This window comes from Electrophorus electricus, chromosome 17 (assembly GCF_013358815.1).
Source record: "Electrophorus electricus isolate fEleEle1 chromosome 17, fEleEle1.pri, whole genome shotgun sequence".
NCBI classification, from domain to species: Eukaryota; Metazoa; Chordata; class Actinopteri; order Gymnotiformes; family Gymnotidae; genus Electrophorus; species Electrophorus electricus.
In genome coordinates, this window is record NC_049551.1 from 13,127,343 (window position 1) to 13,147,342 (window position 20,000).

A 20,000-nucleotide genomic window follows, 5' to 3' on the forward strand; every position below is an offset into this window, starting at 1 on the left:
TAAAGAGCACCTATCAAGCTAATGCTCTGTAATGGTATCTAGTCACATAATTATGATGCATTTTTTCTTGTTTAGGTATTGAATGAGTAAAATAGTCACAATATTTTGACAAACGCTATTATAATGGACTTTAGGCTATAGAAGCTGAGAGCTGAATTCTTAAAACCTGTGCATTAAGCAGCACACTGCATCAGGGGAAAACAGCTGCACAGGTAAATACACAGGTAGACACAGATACACAGATAGACATGCACGGACACAGTTAGACATACAGGTGCACAGGTAGACACAGGCGCACAGGTAGACACAGGGACAGAGTTAGCCACACAGGCAGACACGCATGTACATAGATTAGCGCAGGTATGACGCTACAATCCGGGCTTGTTAGTGTTTGCAGGAGAATCTCGAGGATGTCGGCACGAAGAAGACTACATACTTCCTGGCAAGCTAGGACAAACTCCTCCAGGGTCACGACTCCGTCTTTATTCTTGTCCATTTTCTGTAACGTCGGAGAATGGGGGGCGGGGCACATTAAGGCATCATTGGTGTTATTGACATTTTCACATCAAATACGTGAATGCTGAAATGTCACAGCCTTTCCTCTGCAGTCCTGACCTGGAAGAAGGCATCCACGTGCTGTTTGGGAACATCTCCTTTCAGGGCGGGATAAGTGTACTTCCCCATCATGTCGTAGATGGCCCGTACAATCTCTGTCATCTCCTGCCATTGAAAGGCAGAGTTCAAGGGGAACTTTCAATATGCTGAAATTTTTCAGTTAGCTCAACTGTAATCAGTTATGACATTATGCATATTCATGAGCAGTTGCCATCGGCCAAGACACGTTTAGTAGACAAATTTGGCTTCTACAGGTTTTGTCTTGGACCTGCGAGACTAAAGTACTTAGTATTGGACACTGGAGCACCAATTAGCATTGTGCAGTTTTCCGTTAAGCATGAAATAGTATGCCACAGATTAAAAATGGCTATTATTTTATTAAGCGATTAACTCATGCATGTGCACCTCTTTGCTGATGAATCCATCTCTGTTGATGTCGTACAGGTGAAAAGTCCACTCCAGTTTCTCCTGGACTGACCCTCTCAGGAGAGTGGACAACCCTGTCACAAACTCCTTGACCAAGATGCACAGAGAAGCCTTGTATGAATCTCATATATCGGCATCTGCCCTTCAATAGCGGGCAGGCCCACGAAGTGGGTACATGTAGGCAGCGTGTGTCCCTACCTCGAACTTTATGGAGCCGTTATTCGCTGTGTCGAAGGTGTTAAACAGATAATGAGCATATGTGCTGGCATCTGAAACAGAGATGGGTCAGGGTCACAGGAGTCGTGAGCTACTTGCCATGTGAGGTGCCACATTTTTTGTGTTTTTTTTTTTGAGTAAAAAGGGAACATACCGCCATGGGGGAAGAACTGTGCGTAGATGTGTTTGAACGTCTCTTCATTCACCACTCCACTGGGACACTCCTGTGGCCCCGAGCGCCATCATTAGTGGAGTAAAAGAATAGGCTTGGTTTGTTGTGCTTGTGTTGGCAAACATTCATACTTCTGGGGGCATTTTGGCAGGCACATGCGTGTGTTTGTGTTTGTGTGTGTGCGCGCACAAGCAACGCAGCGTGTAATTGCTGGTGTTATGACATATGGTAGGCTTAGTGCCTCTTGCTACAGGCCGGTACAGACAGAATAACAACCTAAATGATGAGAATCAAAAATCAGTGTTCATACACCAAGATGAGTTGTGACACAAACAGAGCTGCATAGGCAACATATATGGATGAACTATGCAGCACTGGCGGAGCTATATAACAGGGGCGGAGCTATATAACAGGGGCGGAGCTATATAGCTGGACGGCTGGGGAGGGAGACATGCAGCTGGATGGCAGCACATACGTTTTTGAAGCCGCGATAGAGGACTTGGAGCTCCTGCTTGGTAAAATTGGTCTGAGCCTCAAGCTGCTCGAGTCCCTCGGGACGATGGCACACCATAGTCATCTCCAGCTCATCATCGACCTTATCTAGAGAGAGAGAGAGAGAGAGAGCGAGAGAAGGGCAGAGAGAAAGAAACAGGGATAAAAACAGATACAGACAAACAGAGAGAAAGAGGAATAAGCAGAGTCAAAGAGAGAAAAGGAAGGACAGCAAGAATGAGAAAGTGTGTGTGTGTGTGTGTGTGTGTGTGTGTAAGAGAGAGAGAGAGAGAGAGAGAGAGTCAGAGAGAGAGAGACAGTGAGAGAGTGGTTTAGTGGGTAGAGTTGAAGACTGCAATAGGTTGATGGAGCTTGGAACTTTATTAGGGGAGATCTATTGATTTATCGGGTCAGCTAGAGGCCTCTGGTACAGAAGTAGCTGACTGGAGGTGCACTTCTTTCTGCTCATTACAACTCCTGACCATGAACACAAGTCAGAGCAGAAAAAAGAACCGACAAAGAGCCCTTCAAGTTCCCCCTCACAGCTAAGAATTTACAACAACAGAAGGCGTGCAGGGTGGGCTGCGCACAGGCTGGGGCGGCTCCTTAGTGGAAGTGGAGCGCGAATACACTGCTTCTAATCAAAAGAAAAAGATAAAAAAAAAACCACAGCATGTTGTTCGGGACAGACCAGGCCTCCCTCACGCGCACACACCCTGCGCACTCTCACTTCACGGAGCCGCCAAGGAAATGAACTTGAAATCACTCGACTGTCTTCGCTCTCTGCCAGCAACACTGAGGATGCATGCTTGACTCCCGGGGAGAATATCATACTGATAAACATGTACGTTCCTCTGAATAAGAGGGTCTGCCAGATGTCGTAAGTACAGTGACACTATACTGGGGAGAAAGGCATGAACAGAGCAACAAGTAAGGGCTTGGGACATCCAAAGACATCTGCCTGGTTAAAGGCCACTGGGTCAGCTTAGCTAGAGTTGAACTGACATTGTGGGGTAAGGTAACTTATGGATAATACAGCTCATTCAAAACAGTTCTCTAGAGGCCATGCTTTTCTTGGGTGGTCTCTCCCAATCCAGCTCTCTTCAAACACACGGTGGGCTCTGTGGGTTTGATGAACTAGTTTGGACAGTTCAGGGACAGGATATTTAATGGGCTGGGCGTAATTGTCTTGCCTATTGCCTCTGCTCCTCTCCTGAGGGCTCCGGGTGGAAACGGTGCCCCCTGCTGGCAGGAGAGAAGTGGTGCTGGTGGTATGAACATCAGTCTGGTCATGACTAATGTGTACACTTTGTGCTTGCTAGGTATATGCTAATCTGGGTTAAAAAAAAATAGGTTTGTTATTTTGTATATATCTCTTTTAAATTATTCTTCATGTTTTACAATCACAAGACCTTAGTCTAATGAAATCAGCAATGAAAACACCAGGCTCACCATCAACAGTGAAAACACCAGTCCCATCATCAAAAGTGAAAACACCAGTCTCACCATCAACAGTGAAAACACCAGTCCCATCAAATAATAGAAATAAACTACCGTCAATATATTGTTAATATTGTAAAGGATTATTGTAAAGAAAACTAGGGATTTAATGGAATATCTACATAGGCATACAGAGGCACGTTTTCAGCTAACATCACTGATGTGTTCCAAATGCACATTGCATCAGCTTATCCACATTTACCAGGTGAATAGGCTAATAACTCTTACCACTATGCTGGCACAGCAGAAAACTGCCATTCTCATTAAAGGAGCAGTACATCTTTCATTAGGCCGGTGGAGTACCTGGAGCAGCCTTTGTGGGTTTGATTACAGCCTTGAAATGGCCAGAAAAACTTTCTTCTAAAACTTCTCTGACTATTCTTGTTCTGACTATGAAGACCATTCCATCTAAGACATTTTAGAGTAGTGAAGATCTCACACAGGCGTATGTGTGTTTTACTCCCTTTACAGAATCAGGATGGAAGAAGACATAGAAGGAGCAGAACATCAGTCTTGAGTGTGAGGAACAGATGCCTCACAGGTGCACAAATGACAGGTTTATTAAATGCTGCTAGCAAAATGGTGAATTCTCTGGTCTCACCATCAACAGTGAAAACAGCAGTCTCACCATCAACAGTGAAAACATCAGTTTCATCATCAACAGTGAAAACACCAGTGTTACCATCAACAGTGAAAACACCAGTACCATCATCAACAGTGAAAACACCAGTCTCACCATTAACAGTGAAAACACCAGTCCCATCATCAACAGTGAAAACACCAGTGTTACCATCAACAGTGAAAATACCAGTACCATCTTCAACAGTGAAAACACCAGTCCCATCCCAAACACCAGTTCTTAACATAATGGAGTGGCCGGTGCAGTCAGCTGATCTCATGCCTACTGATCTGTTGTGGGATGAACTTCACTGAATGGTACGTAAGAAGTACCCATCATGCCAAGTCATCTTGTGGGGGGTTCTTCATATAGCATGGGATCTCCAGATAACAAACTGGCAGGTACAATGCTAGAGGTCTGCAGGACTAAAATTGCTGCAAATTGCAGATTCTTTGGTGAAAGCAGAGTTTCAATATTAAAAGTCTTATAATTATTTCTCAGCTTGTCAGTGTTTTGACTATAATTTATAATAATTTTGAAACACTTTTGACGTACAAATGTATGAGGTGCCATGAAAAATTTTACATTTTCTGGGTGACCCTAAACTTTTGACTGGTAGTGTTTGGGCAGGTCTTACTGTACTATCAAACTTGATTTGTAGAACTACTTTCAATTGCCATAGTAAATTTCATATGATCATGAACATAAACAACAGGGAATCAATGGTTTTAATAGTTACAGGTTGCAAAATAGCAAACCTGTTCTTTAAGAACAGTCACCAAATGCAGCTACATAGTGGCCTCTGGGAACAGCCAGTGAGGATGTGTTAATTGGAGCGTTAAAGGTGCAGTGTGGTGTTTTTCCCCAGCTCTCCACTGGGGGGCCCACAGAGCATCATCCATTTTTATGTGGTGACATCTGTATTCATTCTGCTTCTCTTTGGCACAGTTCTTATTGCTTTATATATGTTTGCCTTCGTCTGTAATCTCCGTTTCCCACATTTCACCCTTCTCAGCATCCATCTCCATAGAAACGCCTTAGCCACCCACAAGTTGTGCAGTCAGCTGTGGGGGGTGGGTTGGGTTAACAACTGCACAATCACTCTAACAGCTGGGAATCAGCTTTCAACAGCTTTCAAACTCTTCTCTTATTGGGTGACCTTGTTATTTGATTTATGCGCTCTGGCTGAGAAAGCTTGCTTCATAAAATAGCTCCCTAAGGCTGGAAGTTGCGGATAATTAAATGCCAGAGCTGCTCACTCCTTCAGTTAAGGCTAAAGCAGTTAAATGTCCTCTTACCTCTCATTACCACATCTGCGGAACTGAGAGACAGAGATAATGAGAACGCAAGGAGGGGGTGGCGCGGCGAAGAACATGCTGGAGTCAAGTAACACAAGACTGTAACACATGAAACTCATGGACGTGAGAGCTGAGAGAGACACCCCTCTAGGGGTGTGAAGATCAGGGGAAGACATGGGGCATTTTCCTCTGGGCTTGGGGGGAACAGTATGGATGCGTCCATGCACAAAAGATCATACATCATTAGGAGTATTATATATTAAACTGTATATATATATATATATATATATATATATATATATATATATATATATATATATATATATATATATATACACATTTTTGGCCCTTTTATATGCACAGTTTTTCAAATAAGCCCATTTCACTTAAGATTTCTATACATACAGAGATTTTACTATATGAATCAGTTTTTCTTGATAACCCATTTTTAATAACAATTTGTTATTAAACACCGACACATAATTCTCAGTTACTGAAGTCTGGATGTATTTTACCTGTGTCAGTGTAAAGCTTGACACACATTTTATTAGCCTTGACTCCCTACACACTTTTTTTTACAAAACACTGCATACACCTGTCAGTGTCTAAGCACAATTTTCATGACAAACTCTAATGCCATATTTTAGTATGACAGAAAATCTAATGAGCTTGGGAGTCAGTAACAGAACTGAGACCTCAGGGCAAACTCTGCACAGCTGGTCTTTGCACTACACTTAGCTGGTCTCCTCTAGTTTTAGGTGTGTAGACAAATCAAAATGTTATTTTCCATGAAAAATATTATGCACAGTGGCAGAGACAGACTAATGTGTTTGAAAACGTACAGATGGATATTTATAGATGGATTTGTATATGTTGTAGAAATGCACAAAGATGGATGTGTCATATGTACATAAAGAATGACCTGTCTAACCCTTCCAGCCAATGATTATCCACTGAACTTCTAAGAAAGAATGAACACGCACAACTAAACAGTAACTGACAGTACCAGGAAGAAACAGTAATTAGTGTGAGAAGTTTGTGGAAAGGCCAGAGAAACAGGAGAGGAAGAATGGATAAGAGAATCTGAAGCAGTTCTAGTCCCACTTCAAGTCAATACACGCGACCTGTTGCGGGCTCGCTGACTGAGGTGGTTAGAGACAGGAAGTAGCTGCTTCAGGATTCTGGTCAGGAAACACGAAGGCCTCCAGCATGCCAGGATGCTGTTCGCTATGTGTACTTCCCGTTCAGGTCTCCAGCATGTCAGGACAGTGTCTCTGTTCAGTACATATATCACCTCTCACACTATGTATATAGGAATAGCCAATAACTATTCAGAGAACTGCATGCAATTGCAATGAATTGACTGTCTAACACCGCAACTAACCCATTAAATAATTACATACTTTTTTGTTCATTGGACAATTAACTCTATAGATGTAGCAAAAATAGCAACATGTACACTGCTGTATTCTTAATGTTTTGGTACAGTGTAAAAAACATGGTTGTAGAAATTTATTTAATACTTGGCATTTTTGTCTAAGTGTTTCATTTTGATTAAAGTGTTCATATCAGTTTTTTTGAGCAGAGACGGACTCGGGTAAAAATAGATTTATAATGAAAAAGAGGCAATCCAAATGCGTAGTCAAAACACAAGCAGAGGTATTATCCAGCAAACAGGTGATGAGCCAATGAATCCAACATGGAGCAGGCAAAAGAGCAAATCCAAAATCAGGCATCAAGAGTAGATACAAGAATAGCAGACAAAGAACACCATCGCTCAAGGCAGGCAGCCCAGACTTTGCAATGAGAGACTGGATGAACTGAGTTTATATATTTGAACACATGGGGGAAAACTAGATACAAGTGCAGTTAATTGTTAGCTAAACTGGTTTGAACTAGGGTCTTATGGGTAGTGTAGTTTGTGTTTGGCTGAGCATGAATAGAAGACGTGACAGTTCATGAGTTTGAAATAAGTGTTTTTGCTTGCAGTGTATAAGGATTTATAAAATGTGTAAAAGGTTTTGATAAATGTGTTCAGGCATTTCAAAACAGAGTTACTGTGTCCTGAAATGTGTGTCATTTAAATTTAGAAAAACTAATGTTAGGTACCTAGTCAAGGCACTATTATAATTTGACCATGAAATACCAATTCTATATTACATATTTTTTAAATTATTGTATATTACATGTGATATGTGATTCTTCTAACATTATTCCATATATTTCACTCATTTTGCCTGTGGGTAATATGGGGAGATTCAGAATAAAACTGAAATGGAAATGTGAGAGCACAGCACAACAGAGCAGGAGATACTCTCTCACACACACACACACACACACACACACACACACACACACACACACACACACACACACACACACACTCACACACTCACACACACACACACACGCAGTCTGAACTGAGTATATAGAGGAATAAAAAGCACCCCTCCACCCAAAAGAAAGGAAATAAACCCTGAAACAGAACAGAATGACTGGTACATAAACCCAGAGCTGTCAGTAAGTGTGCTCCAGAACTACACTCTAATACAGAGCGGGACAGCCGGGAAGAGAGAGTGGTGTATCTACAGAGAGTCTGGCTGGCTCAGAGAGACTCGTTATTTTGGCTGTTTCCAACCCTCAGTAGGTGTTTTAGCTAAGCTATAGAAACAGGAAGGATACTACAGTCATATGTTCCTTAACCTAGATAGACATACACAGACATTAGCACACATAACATTGTGCAGAAGAAAGATTATAGCCACAAGCAGAATCATTTCCCCTTATTACATCACGGAAATGTCACCTAGTTGTTTCACTGAGATTACAGGGCCTGCTTTGAGTTTAAAACTCTTTGTTTGTTTATTGGATTGGGACCACATACCTGTTACAGGTTTTGTTTCCTGGTACAGCATGTCTGCCACAGGAGAATAAGGATGCATTAAAGACCACGTCCTTATCTCCAACACTTGCCAATGTTTATGGAGGTATATGTCAGCTGTCATGAAGGATTTATAACACCTGTCATATAACACCTACTTAAGACAAATTATTTCCATTTTGGGAGAGTTTCCGAATCCCATAACAGCATTCTATATGGTTAAGGAAACAGCTGGGCTTTAATGTCTTGCAGGCAAGTTATATGTTAATGAGTGAATCAGTAATTAGTCTTTAGAAAAAGTAAGAGAGAGAGAGAGAGAGAGAGAGAGAGAGAGAGAGAGAGAGAGAGAGAGAGAGAGAGAGAGAGAGAGAGAGAGAGCTCTCAGAGCAAAGCTGAATTCCCCTGAATGGAAGGTCTTTTTCTCCACAGTGATAAGTGGCCAGTGAAGAGTGATCACATAGTAAGATGCCTTTCCCAGAAACACAGCAATGTCATGGCAGCTATCAGGACAGAAAGAATTCACCTCTGCCGAAGCAGCCATCTTATACCAACTGCCCATGCAGAGCAGAGGTCAGGGACTCCGGAACAGGCGGAGAACCACAAAGAGTGAAATCCACTTACTGATACAAACATGGCACAACAGGATCGAGACAATCGAGACAATCGAGGTATATTTATTTTGTTTGGTAATGCATCCCAATGAATCCCAGCAAGCCTCTGCAGGGCACTGCCTAAGGCACATTTCCCCCCCTACTATGTTGGACTAAAGGCCATGGACTCTCCATCACAGAGTCTGAACTCATGCACCAACATGTATATTCATGAGAAGCTGCCAGAAAGGGAATACACCTGTCACTACTAACAGACCTGGAGCACTGGACTGTAAAATCTATGTAGAAAGCTCATTAATCAATCAGACTGGCCTTCTTATCAAGATAAGAATAATAGAATAGTAATTTCTGTTATACTATTTTAGTGCTGCATTTGCTTCAGACTGAAAGTGGATTAGATTAGATTGTAAGTCTCTGGATCAGTCATTACATCCATATTTATGCGTCTTTGTTTTTCCACTGTAGTGGACTTTATGAGCTGTTGTGGGATCAGCTATAGACTATGTCGTGGTCCGTAATGCAGTAATATCTATCTTATCATCCATAGGCATTATTAAAAAAAATCCTCCACACAGTCCTCACAAATCTGTCTCCATGACAACAGTGGCACAGTGCATGTGGACAGGAAGAGAGACAGCATGTGAGCAGGGCGTTAAACTGCCAGCTCACGTACAAACGTGCACACATGCATGCACAAACACTCACACGTCAAGCTATTCTTTTGCACCATGCACAGTGATTTGAATGAGATGCAGATACTCCTTCATGAACACTTTCCTCTCTCTCTGCTCCATTCCCTTCTATCCATGTTCCATCCCCCATCAATTCTGACATCTTCACATGCAATTTTCACATTATCGCTCTGTGAAACACCACGCAGTTTGACCATCAGGTAAACTGTGTGCGCACTCTCCCTCTGGCTGCCACTCCAGTGTACTGTGCCGTAGTTCCTGACCACGTGTGAATGTGCGCGCGTGTGTGTGCGTGTGTGTGTGTGTGTGTGTGTGTGTGTGCACGCGTGCGTGCGTGCGTGTGTGTGTGTGTGTCTTGTGCAGCCGTGCTAGGCACATACCTCGGGATGGCTGTCTCTGCTTGGTCTGCATGGTCAGCATACCCACCACAGCCCCCATGTTGACGGGGTCCTCAAACTATCCAGCGTGCAGTCTGCCTTTTCACCCCTTTGCTCTCTCTCTCTCTCTCTCTCTCTCTCTCTCTCTCTCTCTCTCTCTCTCTCTCTCTCTCTCTCTCTCAGTCTTTCTCTATCTCTTTCTGTGTTCTTCTTCGGTGTTCAGCCAGGCTTCTGCCTGCTCCCTCTCTACTCTGGGTCTGAGTTGTGAATGAATGAGAACATGCAAATGTTCCTCCTGAAAGCTCACATGGGTTCCCGTTCTGCTCACTCCTCCTACACAGTCCTCCCCAATTGCCTGTATCCCCTCTCTCTCTCTCTCTCTCTCTCTCTCTCTCTCTCTCTCTCTCACTCTCTCCTTACTCTGTCTTCCTATCCTCTCTCCTCTCCTCTCGCCCACTCTCTATTTATCTGTCTCTCACTTTCTCCCCCACCTCTCTCTCTCTCTCTCTCTCTCCCTCGCTCTCTCTCTCCCCTGTCTCTGGCTTTCTCCCTCATTCTTTATCTTTCTCCCTCGCTCCCTCGTTCACCCTTTGCCTTGTTTGACAGTAGACGCTGTCGCTGTACTGTCAGGCTGAGAGCAGTGAAATGGAGAAGCGTGTGGTGTGTGTAAGCGTGTATCGCACTTACGCACACACCACCTATCTTCATCTTGTCTTTCCTTTGCTCTTGTTCCATACACACACACACAACCTGTGTGTAGCAATGTCCTCATGAGTCTCACTGTGCTCTCACACACACACACACACACACACACACACACACACACACACCCTACACAGCCTGTGTGTAGTATCTACCTAAAAAGTCCCATTGCTCTCTCTCTTAGACACACGCACCCGGATAGGAATGAGTCATCATACTGAATTTGATAAAAACCCCAAACCTCAGAATATATGTACTGCATATGTTTACGTGTGTGCATGTGTCCATACATGTGGTGTTTGCAATATGTGCATGCAGCTTGGCTGTTTCAAGTTCATTAAATGGGTGTCTTATAAATCATTACAGATTCATTCTTAGTCCACTGAGATTACAGAGATTACTTTGTGCACGTATGTATACAGATACTTGTATGCATTATGGATGCATTTGGTTTGAGTTAGCCACAGTAGTTAGTGTGTGTGTGTGTGTGTGTGTGTGTGTGTGTGTATGTGTATGTATATGTGTGTGTGTGTGTGTGTGTGTGTGTGTGTGTGTATGTGTATGTGTATGTATATGTGTGTGTGTGTGTGTGTGTGTGTGTGTGTGTGTGTGTGTGCGTGCGCGCAGAAATATTAAATGCAAAGCAAAGCATCCTCAGTTCACCAGCTCCACCAGTTTTTCTCATCTTCTCCCTCATTAGGCAGTGTGGCTGTATGAGTTTCTATTTCCCATTAGAGATACTGAAGTGAGGGGCTGTGGGGAAGTTGGGGTGTGTGTGGTGGTAGTGGGGTGTGTGTGGTGGTAGTGGGGTGTGTGTGGTGGTAGTGGGGTGTGTGTCGTATGGGCTCTGGTGGCGGTGGGGTGTATGTGGGGCCAAGATAATTTAAGTACTGGGTGGAACACAGATGGACTTAAAACACAGAACACAGGAACACAGATAAGGAAACTAGATATCTTACTACACCAATCACAGAAAATAAAGTCTGGCCCATCAGAAGCTTGTAATGAGGAATTCTGGAAGCTTTCTGCTTAGCTCTATGGAAAGCAAGTGGGACTGACCCCTTAAACCACATCAGGACCTCCCTTGGCAACCCCACATCAAACAGGCCTATCGAGCTCCAGTATTCTCCCAGTACCAGTCCCAGTTTGACTAGGCTTTCATCGCAAATGGTTAGGTAATAGTGCCCCCTACCTGCCACATCCTGCATGACTGACACTGCTTTTCAGACATGAGCACTTTAACTGGAACCTGCATTCCAGTGGACTGATGGGATCTCAATCCCATCAGCCATGTACAAGCAGATGAAACCACCCTGCCACAGAGCACGTTATTTTATTCAAAGGTAGCGGCTGTAGCCACACATGCTATTCCAATTGATCCACCACGGTGACCAAAGACATTCATTCCAGTGGAGGGTGAAAGGTTTAGATTGTGTGGAGGGTGGGGAAATGGTTGGGTGGAGGATAGAAGGTGTGGATTGTGTGGAGGGTGGGGAAATGGTTGGGTGGAGGATGGAAGGTTTAGATTGTGTGGAGGGTGGGGAAATGGTTGGGTGGAGGATGGAAGGTTTAGATTGTGTGGAGGGTGGAGAATTGGTTGGGTAGAAGGTGGAAGGTGGAGTGCAGGGTTCTGCCTAATGAGATAAAATGATGGTGGATGCGTCCCACCTTATTTGAAGGTTTGCTAGGTTAAGAGTGGATTAGCTGACTGAGGTATTTAGTAGCAGTGTCAGCACTGGGACTCCCCAGAACTGAGACCTTCCAGGACTGGATCCCTACCCCTTAGGACTGAGACCCCCCCACCCCCATGAGTGGGACTGAGGGGCTTTTTTGGGGATTTTGTGGATTCTGGACCACTCTGCCACTCAGCAGGGCAGTTTGGACGTGGTTACATAACTCAGGGATGTGCATCTTATGTGCAGTTTGCACCTCAGCCAATCACAAACGCACAGACCGGCAGGCAGGCGGGTGAGTGAGCGGGTGGGTGGGTGGATTTGGGTGGGCTGGCAGTCTGAGGTCTCCTGGGCCTTTCAAGGAGGACTTCAAACTTGCTCGCTGTCTTGCCCAATCCCTTTTAATCCTCTTGGCTCAGCACCCACGTTTCAGGTCTCTTTCTTTCTTTCTCGTGCGCTCTCTCTTTCTCCATCCCTCCATCCCTCTCTCTCTGTCTGCGGGGGTGTGTGCATGCACAAACACGTGAGTTTAGCTTGGTACTCCTGTTTGCCTGCTTCTGTGTTTGGCAGCAGTGGGAGTGCTTCTGGTAGCATATGGCTCCCACACCGTCTACCACAGCAGAGAGGAAACCTGGCTCACCACATCTGAGCAGCACACCCAGCCACTCTCCACACAGGAGAACTAATTTAAACATCAAGGCAAGAAATGTTGCCAACCAGCCACCATTTTCTCTCTCTCTCTCTCTCTCTCTCTCTCTCTCTCTCTCTCTCTCTCTCTGCTGCCTTGTTTCTCTTTGCTCAGTGGTTTCTCTCCAATTTCTCCTACTCTATAATTTCTCTCCTCATATAAAGACTGGTTTGGGGTTGGCTGGAGTTGTGAGTTGTGAGGAGATAACTCTGGAGTCGTGAGGAGATAATACTGCCTTGGACATTTTTACAACCCACGATGAATTGCTTAGTGAAAAGGATAGAGCCAGGGCAACCATATATCAAAAACTCCACCACCCTCACACCCACGGTGCCTACCGCCTCTGCTCCGGCACCCTCAGAATTAATAAATTTTGGAACCTGTTCAGGATAAAAAGGAACTAAGCTACCAAACAGACATACTCAATTAAACAGCTGGACTCCTGTGTAAAAGCACAGAAACTAGCTTCGGACTAACGGCAGGAGGCTAATCAGAACAGAATAGCTAAACCCCAAGACAGTTCTTAAATGCACATATGAAAACGTCATCGCTGTAATCTTGCCTACCTCTCTTGTAGGTCACCTGTTTAGTGTGCATGGAGAAGATCCCCAGCACCACACCCATCTTCAAGAGCCACTCCAACTTCTGCCTCTGTCTGTCGTTACTGTGGTTGTACTTTGCCTTCTCTCTCTCTGCCTGCCTCTCTCTGTCGGCTGTGGACGGCTTCGCTCACTTGCGATATCCCTTTTGCACTTTCTTTCATCTGCTATCCTTTCTTCACCTCTCTAGCATCCTTTCCCACACTCTCCCCTGCTTTCTTGTCTTTCTGTCTATCACACGGAGGTGGCGTCTGCCTCTCGAAACTCTTGGAGGGATCCGAGAGAATGAGAGAGAGCAGGAGAGAGAGAGAGAGATAGACAGAGAGAGCGAGAGAGAGAGAGAGAGAGAGAGAGAGAGAGATTGAGAAAGAGAGAAAAACTGGTTGAACGGAATAAAGTGATTTGGGGAAAGATGCAGCCTATGGTTTAAGGACTACGTTGCTTCTGAAAGCATGCCTGACACCTTGATAGTTCCTATCTGCATCACTGGTGGCTTTTAGCTTTTTTGCATTTCACTAGAAGTCATTTCACTGCACTCTCTGCCCTGCAGACGTGTTACGGCTCTGAGAGCGAATCCGTTCAACCTCAAACGCCTTGAGCTTTTGTGCTGATGGATCCTAAAGATGAAACGAAGAGCTTTTATCCAATGACATTGAATAAAAACACTGCAACAGTTTTTAATCAGTTGACATAAAGAAACAGTTCGCTGAATTACAATGTCAAATGTTTATCCATTTCAGTTCAGTTTATTGACACAATATGTAATTGCTCTGACTTGCCTTGAGTTTGGGAATATTATTAAAAAATATGAGAAAAACTGTATTTGAATTGAAAATGTTGAAAAATAAGCATTTTAACACCTCTGTCTGTACTGAAAATGGTAACGATGAAAATACTCGAAACATCTGCGGTATCAGTTCTGGCCTATTAGTCCCATGGAGAGCGTAGAGCTGCCTCATGCTCATGCTGAGGTGAACCTCTCAGCTCACACACCACGCTGCACAAGGGCGCAGACACTCACACACACTCACTCACACTCACGCAGTCTGCAGATGATGGGCTGATGACAGCATGACAAACAGAAACAAAAAAACAGAAGAAAAGAGGAGTTAGAAGAGAGGAGGAGTGCAATGAAAAGTATATATATATATATACATCTTTCTCCTTCTAAATTTCTTTCTCTCCACACGGACTCCACAAGACCTCTGAAGATGTCCTGCGGCATCTGGCAACAAGACGTTAGCAGCGGATCTTTTAAGTCCTGTTCTCTCATTACAGGCGCCATTGCAACAAGCTAATCAATAAGTGAGATACATTTGCGAAGCCACACTCAAGATGTGGTTCTAAATATATCACGTTTGTCCAAAGACTGCGGTTTTACTGTGAACCTGCACAGTATGTAGAGGAATACTGGCCTCTGGTGGGCATGTAGTGAAGGAGACAAAATTCTGTATCCATTTCTGTATTTGTTCTGGATATGCTGGACATCAAATAATTACTGAACAATGCAGGGTCCATAAGCTAAATAAATAGTTTCATTTAGAAAAAAATACTTTCTTAGATAATACCAATATCACTGACCCTGGAGGTTGATTCATTATAATAAATATTGCCATTAATAACAATGCAATAACTATTGCAAATAACTACAGTCCAAATACTGACAGCCCAATTTTCTTCTGAAATGTGTTTGAGTAACTCTAAAACACCCACAAGAGAGTTCACCAGTACATCATTCATGCTCATGCCATTCACTATCCATATGTAACAATTCTGAATGTACCACTTACATTAAAAGAGAAGGTGCATCCTTCCTAGGAATGGATGATTATCCAGAAACCCAGGGCACAACATTATGGGAATCTGGGAATAAGTTCCTACACTACATATAAGGAAAAAATAATGCAGAAAAAGAATATAGAAAAATTAATAAAATGCAAAAAATAGAGGAAAATAAGACAGAAGAAGCACGAAATGAGTTACGAAAACTACAAATTCCTGATGAAAAATGAGATAAATATGAGAATCAAATTTTTGCTCAGATTTGACTCATTACAAACCCCATTAAAAAAGAAAAAACTAGTATTCCAGTTATTAAGGACCCAACAAGAAAAGTTATGCATGTATCAGATTAAATTAATAACATACTCAGAAATTAGATTCAGCTGACACCTTTATCCAAAGTGACTTACAACTATGAGGGTTAAGGGGCTTGCTCAGGCTTGAACCAGCAACCTTCTAATTACAATGTAAGTACCTTAAGCACTGAGCTACCACTGTCCCAGACCATAAATTAAAATTGGAAGACATCAATATGTTTTCTTAAAAATATCAAACAACCAAAACTAACAGAAGACCAAAAACAGATATTAGCAGATCCAATTGCATGAGAAGACTTTTACAAAGCCCTAAATCACATGACCAACAATAAAGCAGCAGGGCCAGACGGCCAACAGCAGCACTGCTTTTCAACAAATTAATCGATTTCAACAGAAATCAAACAAAGAGACTATCAGGTGATATGATTAGCCCATGGATCCAAATAAAACCCACCCAGATTTGCATCCTGTCTTATCTTCATCTGTCCACACACTAATGTAATGGCTAAACACAAACGTCTCTACTTCAAAATTCCAACAATAGCATGAGCTATGAGAGCTTGGTATAAACTCCACAAAACGAAAAACTGCACTTTCATTGAACATTTCTCAATTCTCTCATTTAGAACAACCTTGACCACCAGGTAAATAAACAGGTCGGGTAGAAAATAACTGAACAGCAACACACTGAGAACTCTCAGTATGCATACTAGAAGAGGCAGTACTTCGCAATGAGGAATTGTCACAGTTCTACTTACATACAGCAAGGTTAATTAGAGTCCAGCGATATCAATATTCTGGAGATGCCAATCTCTAGTGATTTCCCGAGGCATCATGGGAATTGCAGTTCAGATGGGTGGAGTGTGGCACCGTGACAAAACATTTTTGGAAAGACATGATCAATCTCTTATCCCTGTTCTTGAACATCAGGATGCCCCTTTTCCAGATCTTTGGCTTTTAAGAGACACATTAGCAATCATTATAATAAAGAAACCACCAGTGCACTACTTAGAGTTCTCACTACACACACACTCTCTCTCTCTCTCTCTCTCTCTCTCTCTCTCTCTCTCTCTCTCTCTCTCTCTCTCTCTCTCTCTCTCTCTCTCTCTCTCGCAGAGACACACACACACACACACACACACACACACACACGTTGAATTAGATCCCTGTAGAATAATGAAATTTAACATCTATTATACATATGATGGGTGATGTGCCAAAACAAACAACCAAAAAATCCCCCAAATGTTACACTTTCATTTGATGAGACAACAGGCAGAAACTGGTAATGCCTGTGACAGAGCAGTTTAAAGTAAAAACAAAAACAAATAAAGGTTATTACTGGTGCTAATATATTAGTTAAACAATTGTCTGCACTGTGAAAACGAAAAAGATACGCTATAGACTTTAGAGGAGGTTCAATTCTGATGTTTGGCCAGCAGGGAGAAGCATTTCCCCCTTCAAGGCGTTTTAGTCCAGAGCTGTACACCCCAGACCCATTACGTCCCACTTAGTCACAGTGCTGAGATAGTGCAGCCACTATCAGACAGCTTGCTGTGTCTGCAGAGTCTGCTGCTTGCTAACATTCAAAGGTCTGAGTCCATCTGAGTCATCTGACAGCACACAGCCTCAGCCGATAGATGTGATGTAAATCCCATTGGTGTGTTGCACTGCTCTACTCATATCCTATCTGCTCTGGCCTCACATGTAAAGTATAAAGTACTCTGATACTGAGCACAAGGTTGAAGACATCTCATCGCATGACCCTAAAGGCAACACTTGTTCACAGTGCCTCCTAGTGGTGGGGAGGTTATTAGCCACAGTATCTACATAAGGAAGACTGAGAAGTGATTAGATAGATAGATAGATAGATAGATAGAGAGCAGACAGGAGAAAAGAGGAGAAAAAAAGTGTAGCAAGAAGAAGGGATGAACAGCAGACAGGCAAAGAGAGGGAAAGGAAGAGTGACGGCAAAAATGTCGCATTAATGTACAAGATAAAAATAACCTGGAAGGGGAAGGAGGATTACGTGAAAAGGAAGGAGAAATGATTTAAAAATTAAAAGTGTCCCCACTTTTAATTTTTCACTGCCAGTTCTGGTTTGTTACAATCAGAGAGAGAGAATGTTTAACAGCCCCAATCTGAAGCACTGTCATCACTATTCAGCCATTTCCATACTTGGTTACGCATGTATCAGCTCTGTCTGTTCTTACTGCAGTCAGTTTGTGTATCTGTGTGTTTGTTTCTGAGCTAAGTACAACAAATACTGTGCCAGTGTGCACGAATGACCCCTAAAATCACTCGGCCTTGTGTGTGGGTTTTTTGTGTGTGTGTCACCTGAGTCACTCACAAGGAACTGCAGTTGTGCTGAAGTTTTCCTGTTCCCCTCTTTCTCTCTCTCTCTCTCTCTCTCTCTCTCTTTCTCTCTCTCTCTCTCTCTCTCTCTCTCTCTCTCTCTCTCTCTCTCTCTCTCTTTCTCTCTCTCTCTCTCTCTCTCTCTCTCTCTCTCTCTCTCTCTCTCTCTCTCTCTCTCTCTCCCCTTTCAACCTACCCCTTTTTAAAGAGCTGGTGTTAGTAATGGTAACCATGGATACATGTTTATCCAAAATGCACTTCCCCACAAGATACCCACACCCACCATATTTTGAAAATCAGCACAGACAGACAGACACATACAGGCCACAAATTCATCAGCTCACTTACTGTTCATTACTGCTTTGGATCTGTACATTAACAACTGTTTTAAAACGTTGAAGGGCAAAAAAAAAAATGCATCAAATCTTAACAGATAAGAGACAAACTTCCCCACAAACAGTTTAAGCACGGTGAGGTGATGCAAAACCACATCCTTATTTCAGATCAGTGGAGATCGAAGGAATACCCCACCATTAACCCTTAAAAACCCAAACGTTACATTGAACATCTACAGGAGGTCAAAAAAGTTTAAGGGTGTTGTTATCATATACTTGGTTTCAGAGTTACACATGGCAAAAAAAATCTCCTTGCACAGGGCATGTCTCCAAGATCACAAGGTGCATAATTAGCATATTATAAGATTAACAATCAACAGAATGTTTGTCGACCTTATAATGATCTTTTTTATTTTACTGCTCTGCCGTCGCGGGCGCAGAGCGGGCAGGAATAAAGGGGAAGCATAACCACATTACAACCCTGATGTGATGTGATGTGGTAAATGAGGCACAACGCACACCGAGGGAGGCGTGGCAAGAAACCCAAATACAGAGACTTGCGTGAAACAGGAGCTCAAACATAAACAAGTGCCACGTGCAAAGCTGCCACCGTCTAACGGAGGTACTGGCAGCGGGGCGCTCTCACGCCTGCGCTTGACTGAATGTTATGGGTGGTGGTGTGTTTCTGCACATGATCAGTTAACTACACAGCTGAGCTAAAGTGAATCTTACTTTTCTTTCTTACTTCTTACGCAGACTGAATGTAGTCGGAACTTCCTTTAGGATAAGAGCCGTAAGAACTTTTTTGAAAGAACGCCGTTCTCCCTTTCATACACACACACACGGACACGTAATCGTAGGTAATCAAAGATTATCTAGAACACCTCTCTCTTTCTCTCTCTCGCTCTCTCTCTCTTCTCTCTCTTCTCTCTCTACTTCTCTTTTGCTATCTTTCTGGACCAGGTCACACACAAGCGCGCGACGCTCTGTGCAAAATGAGGAAACAGACGACGGAGAATCGAAAGTGTGTGAGAGGGACGGAATACATTTGGGTTATTGAAAGCAGCGTAGGCAGGCTGGAATATGTTCGGTTACAGTGAGAGGTGGGGGTGGATAGGAATGTGAGCCCATGCTTCCTGATGCTATATTTACATAAGAGAGAGAGTTGAAGATCTGACACCTGCGCTGTTTTCCAGTGTGAAACAGAAAAAGCCAATCACTGAACAAACAGGAGGAAAAGAGGGAGGGGGAGAGAGAGAGAGAGAGAGAGAGAGAGACAGAGGGGGTGGATAAGGAGGAGATGTTTTTCCCATTTATTACATAAAGCTTTGTTTTGTGAATAGATTACCAGAAATAATATACAGGATTGCAAAGCCCCTCTGAGGCTCAGAGCTGTGCTCATCACTGCAGTCCCACACTACAGCTAGTTCCATCTACCTACTCTTCCAGTGCTAACCAACAGGCACATACCCACCCCCTCCACACACACACACACACACACACACACACACACACACACACACACACACACACACACACACACAGAGACACACACACAGACACACACACACACACACATAGACACACACACACACACACACACATACGCACAGACACAGACACAGACACACACACACACACACACACACA

The 20,000-nt window shown here is 43.3% G+C and overlaps 1 protein-coding gene across 3 annotated transcripts in view; it reads right to left on the minus strand.

The window, feature by feature from the left end:
* The window catches only part of kcnip1b (Kv channel interacting protein 1 b), a 24,817-nt gene that overhangs the window by 497 nt on the left and 4,320 nt on the right, over positions 1 to 20,000 (minus strand). The window contains exons 1-7 of one of the 3 annotated variants that reach the window (XM_035535920.1): positions 13,529 to 13,601; positions 1,905 to 2,029; positions 1,412 to 1,481; positions 1,240 to 1,310; positions 1,021 to 1,128; positions 616 to 720; positions 437 to 499 (exon numbers count right to left, since the gene is read on the minus strand). In XM_035535920.1, the coding sequence (XP_035391813.1) occupies positions 437 to 499; positions 616 to 720; positions 1,021 to 1,128; positions 1,240 to 1,310; positions 1,412 to 1,481; positions 1,905 to 2,029; positions 13,529 to 13,586 (600 nt within the window). In that variant the 5' untranslated portion in view covers positions 13,587 to 13,601. Of the gene's footprint in view, positions 1 to 436; positions 500 to 615; positions 721 to 1,020; positions 1,129 to 1,239; positions 1,311 to 1,411; positions 1,482 to 1,904; positions 2,030 to 9,902; positions 10,305 to 13,528; positions 13,602 to 20,000 lie in introns of those variants that run through there. The other 2 variants (XM_027028051.2, XM_027028049.2) reach the window with 2 other exon arrangements.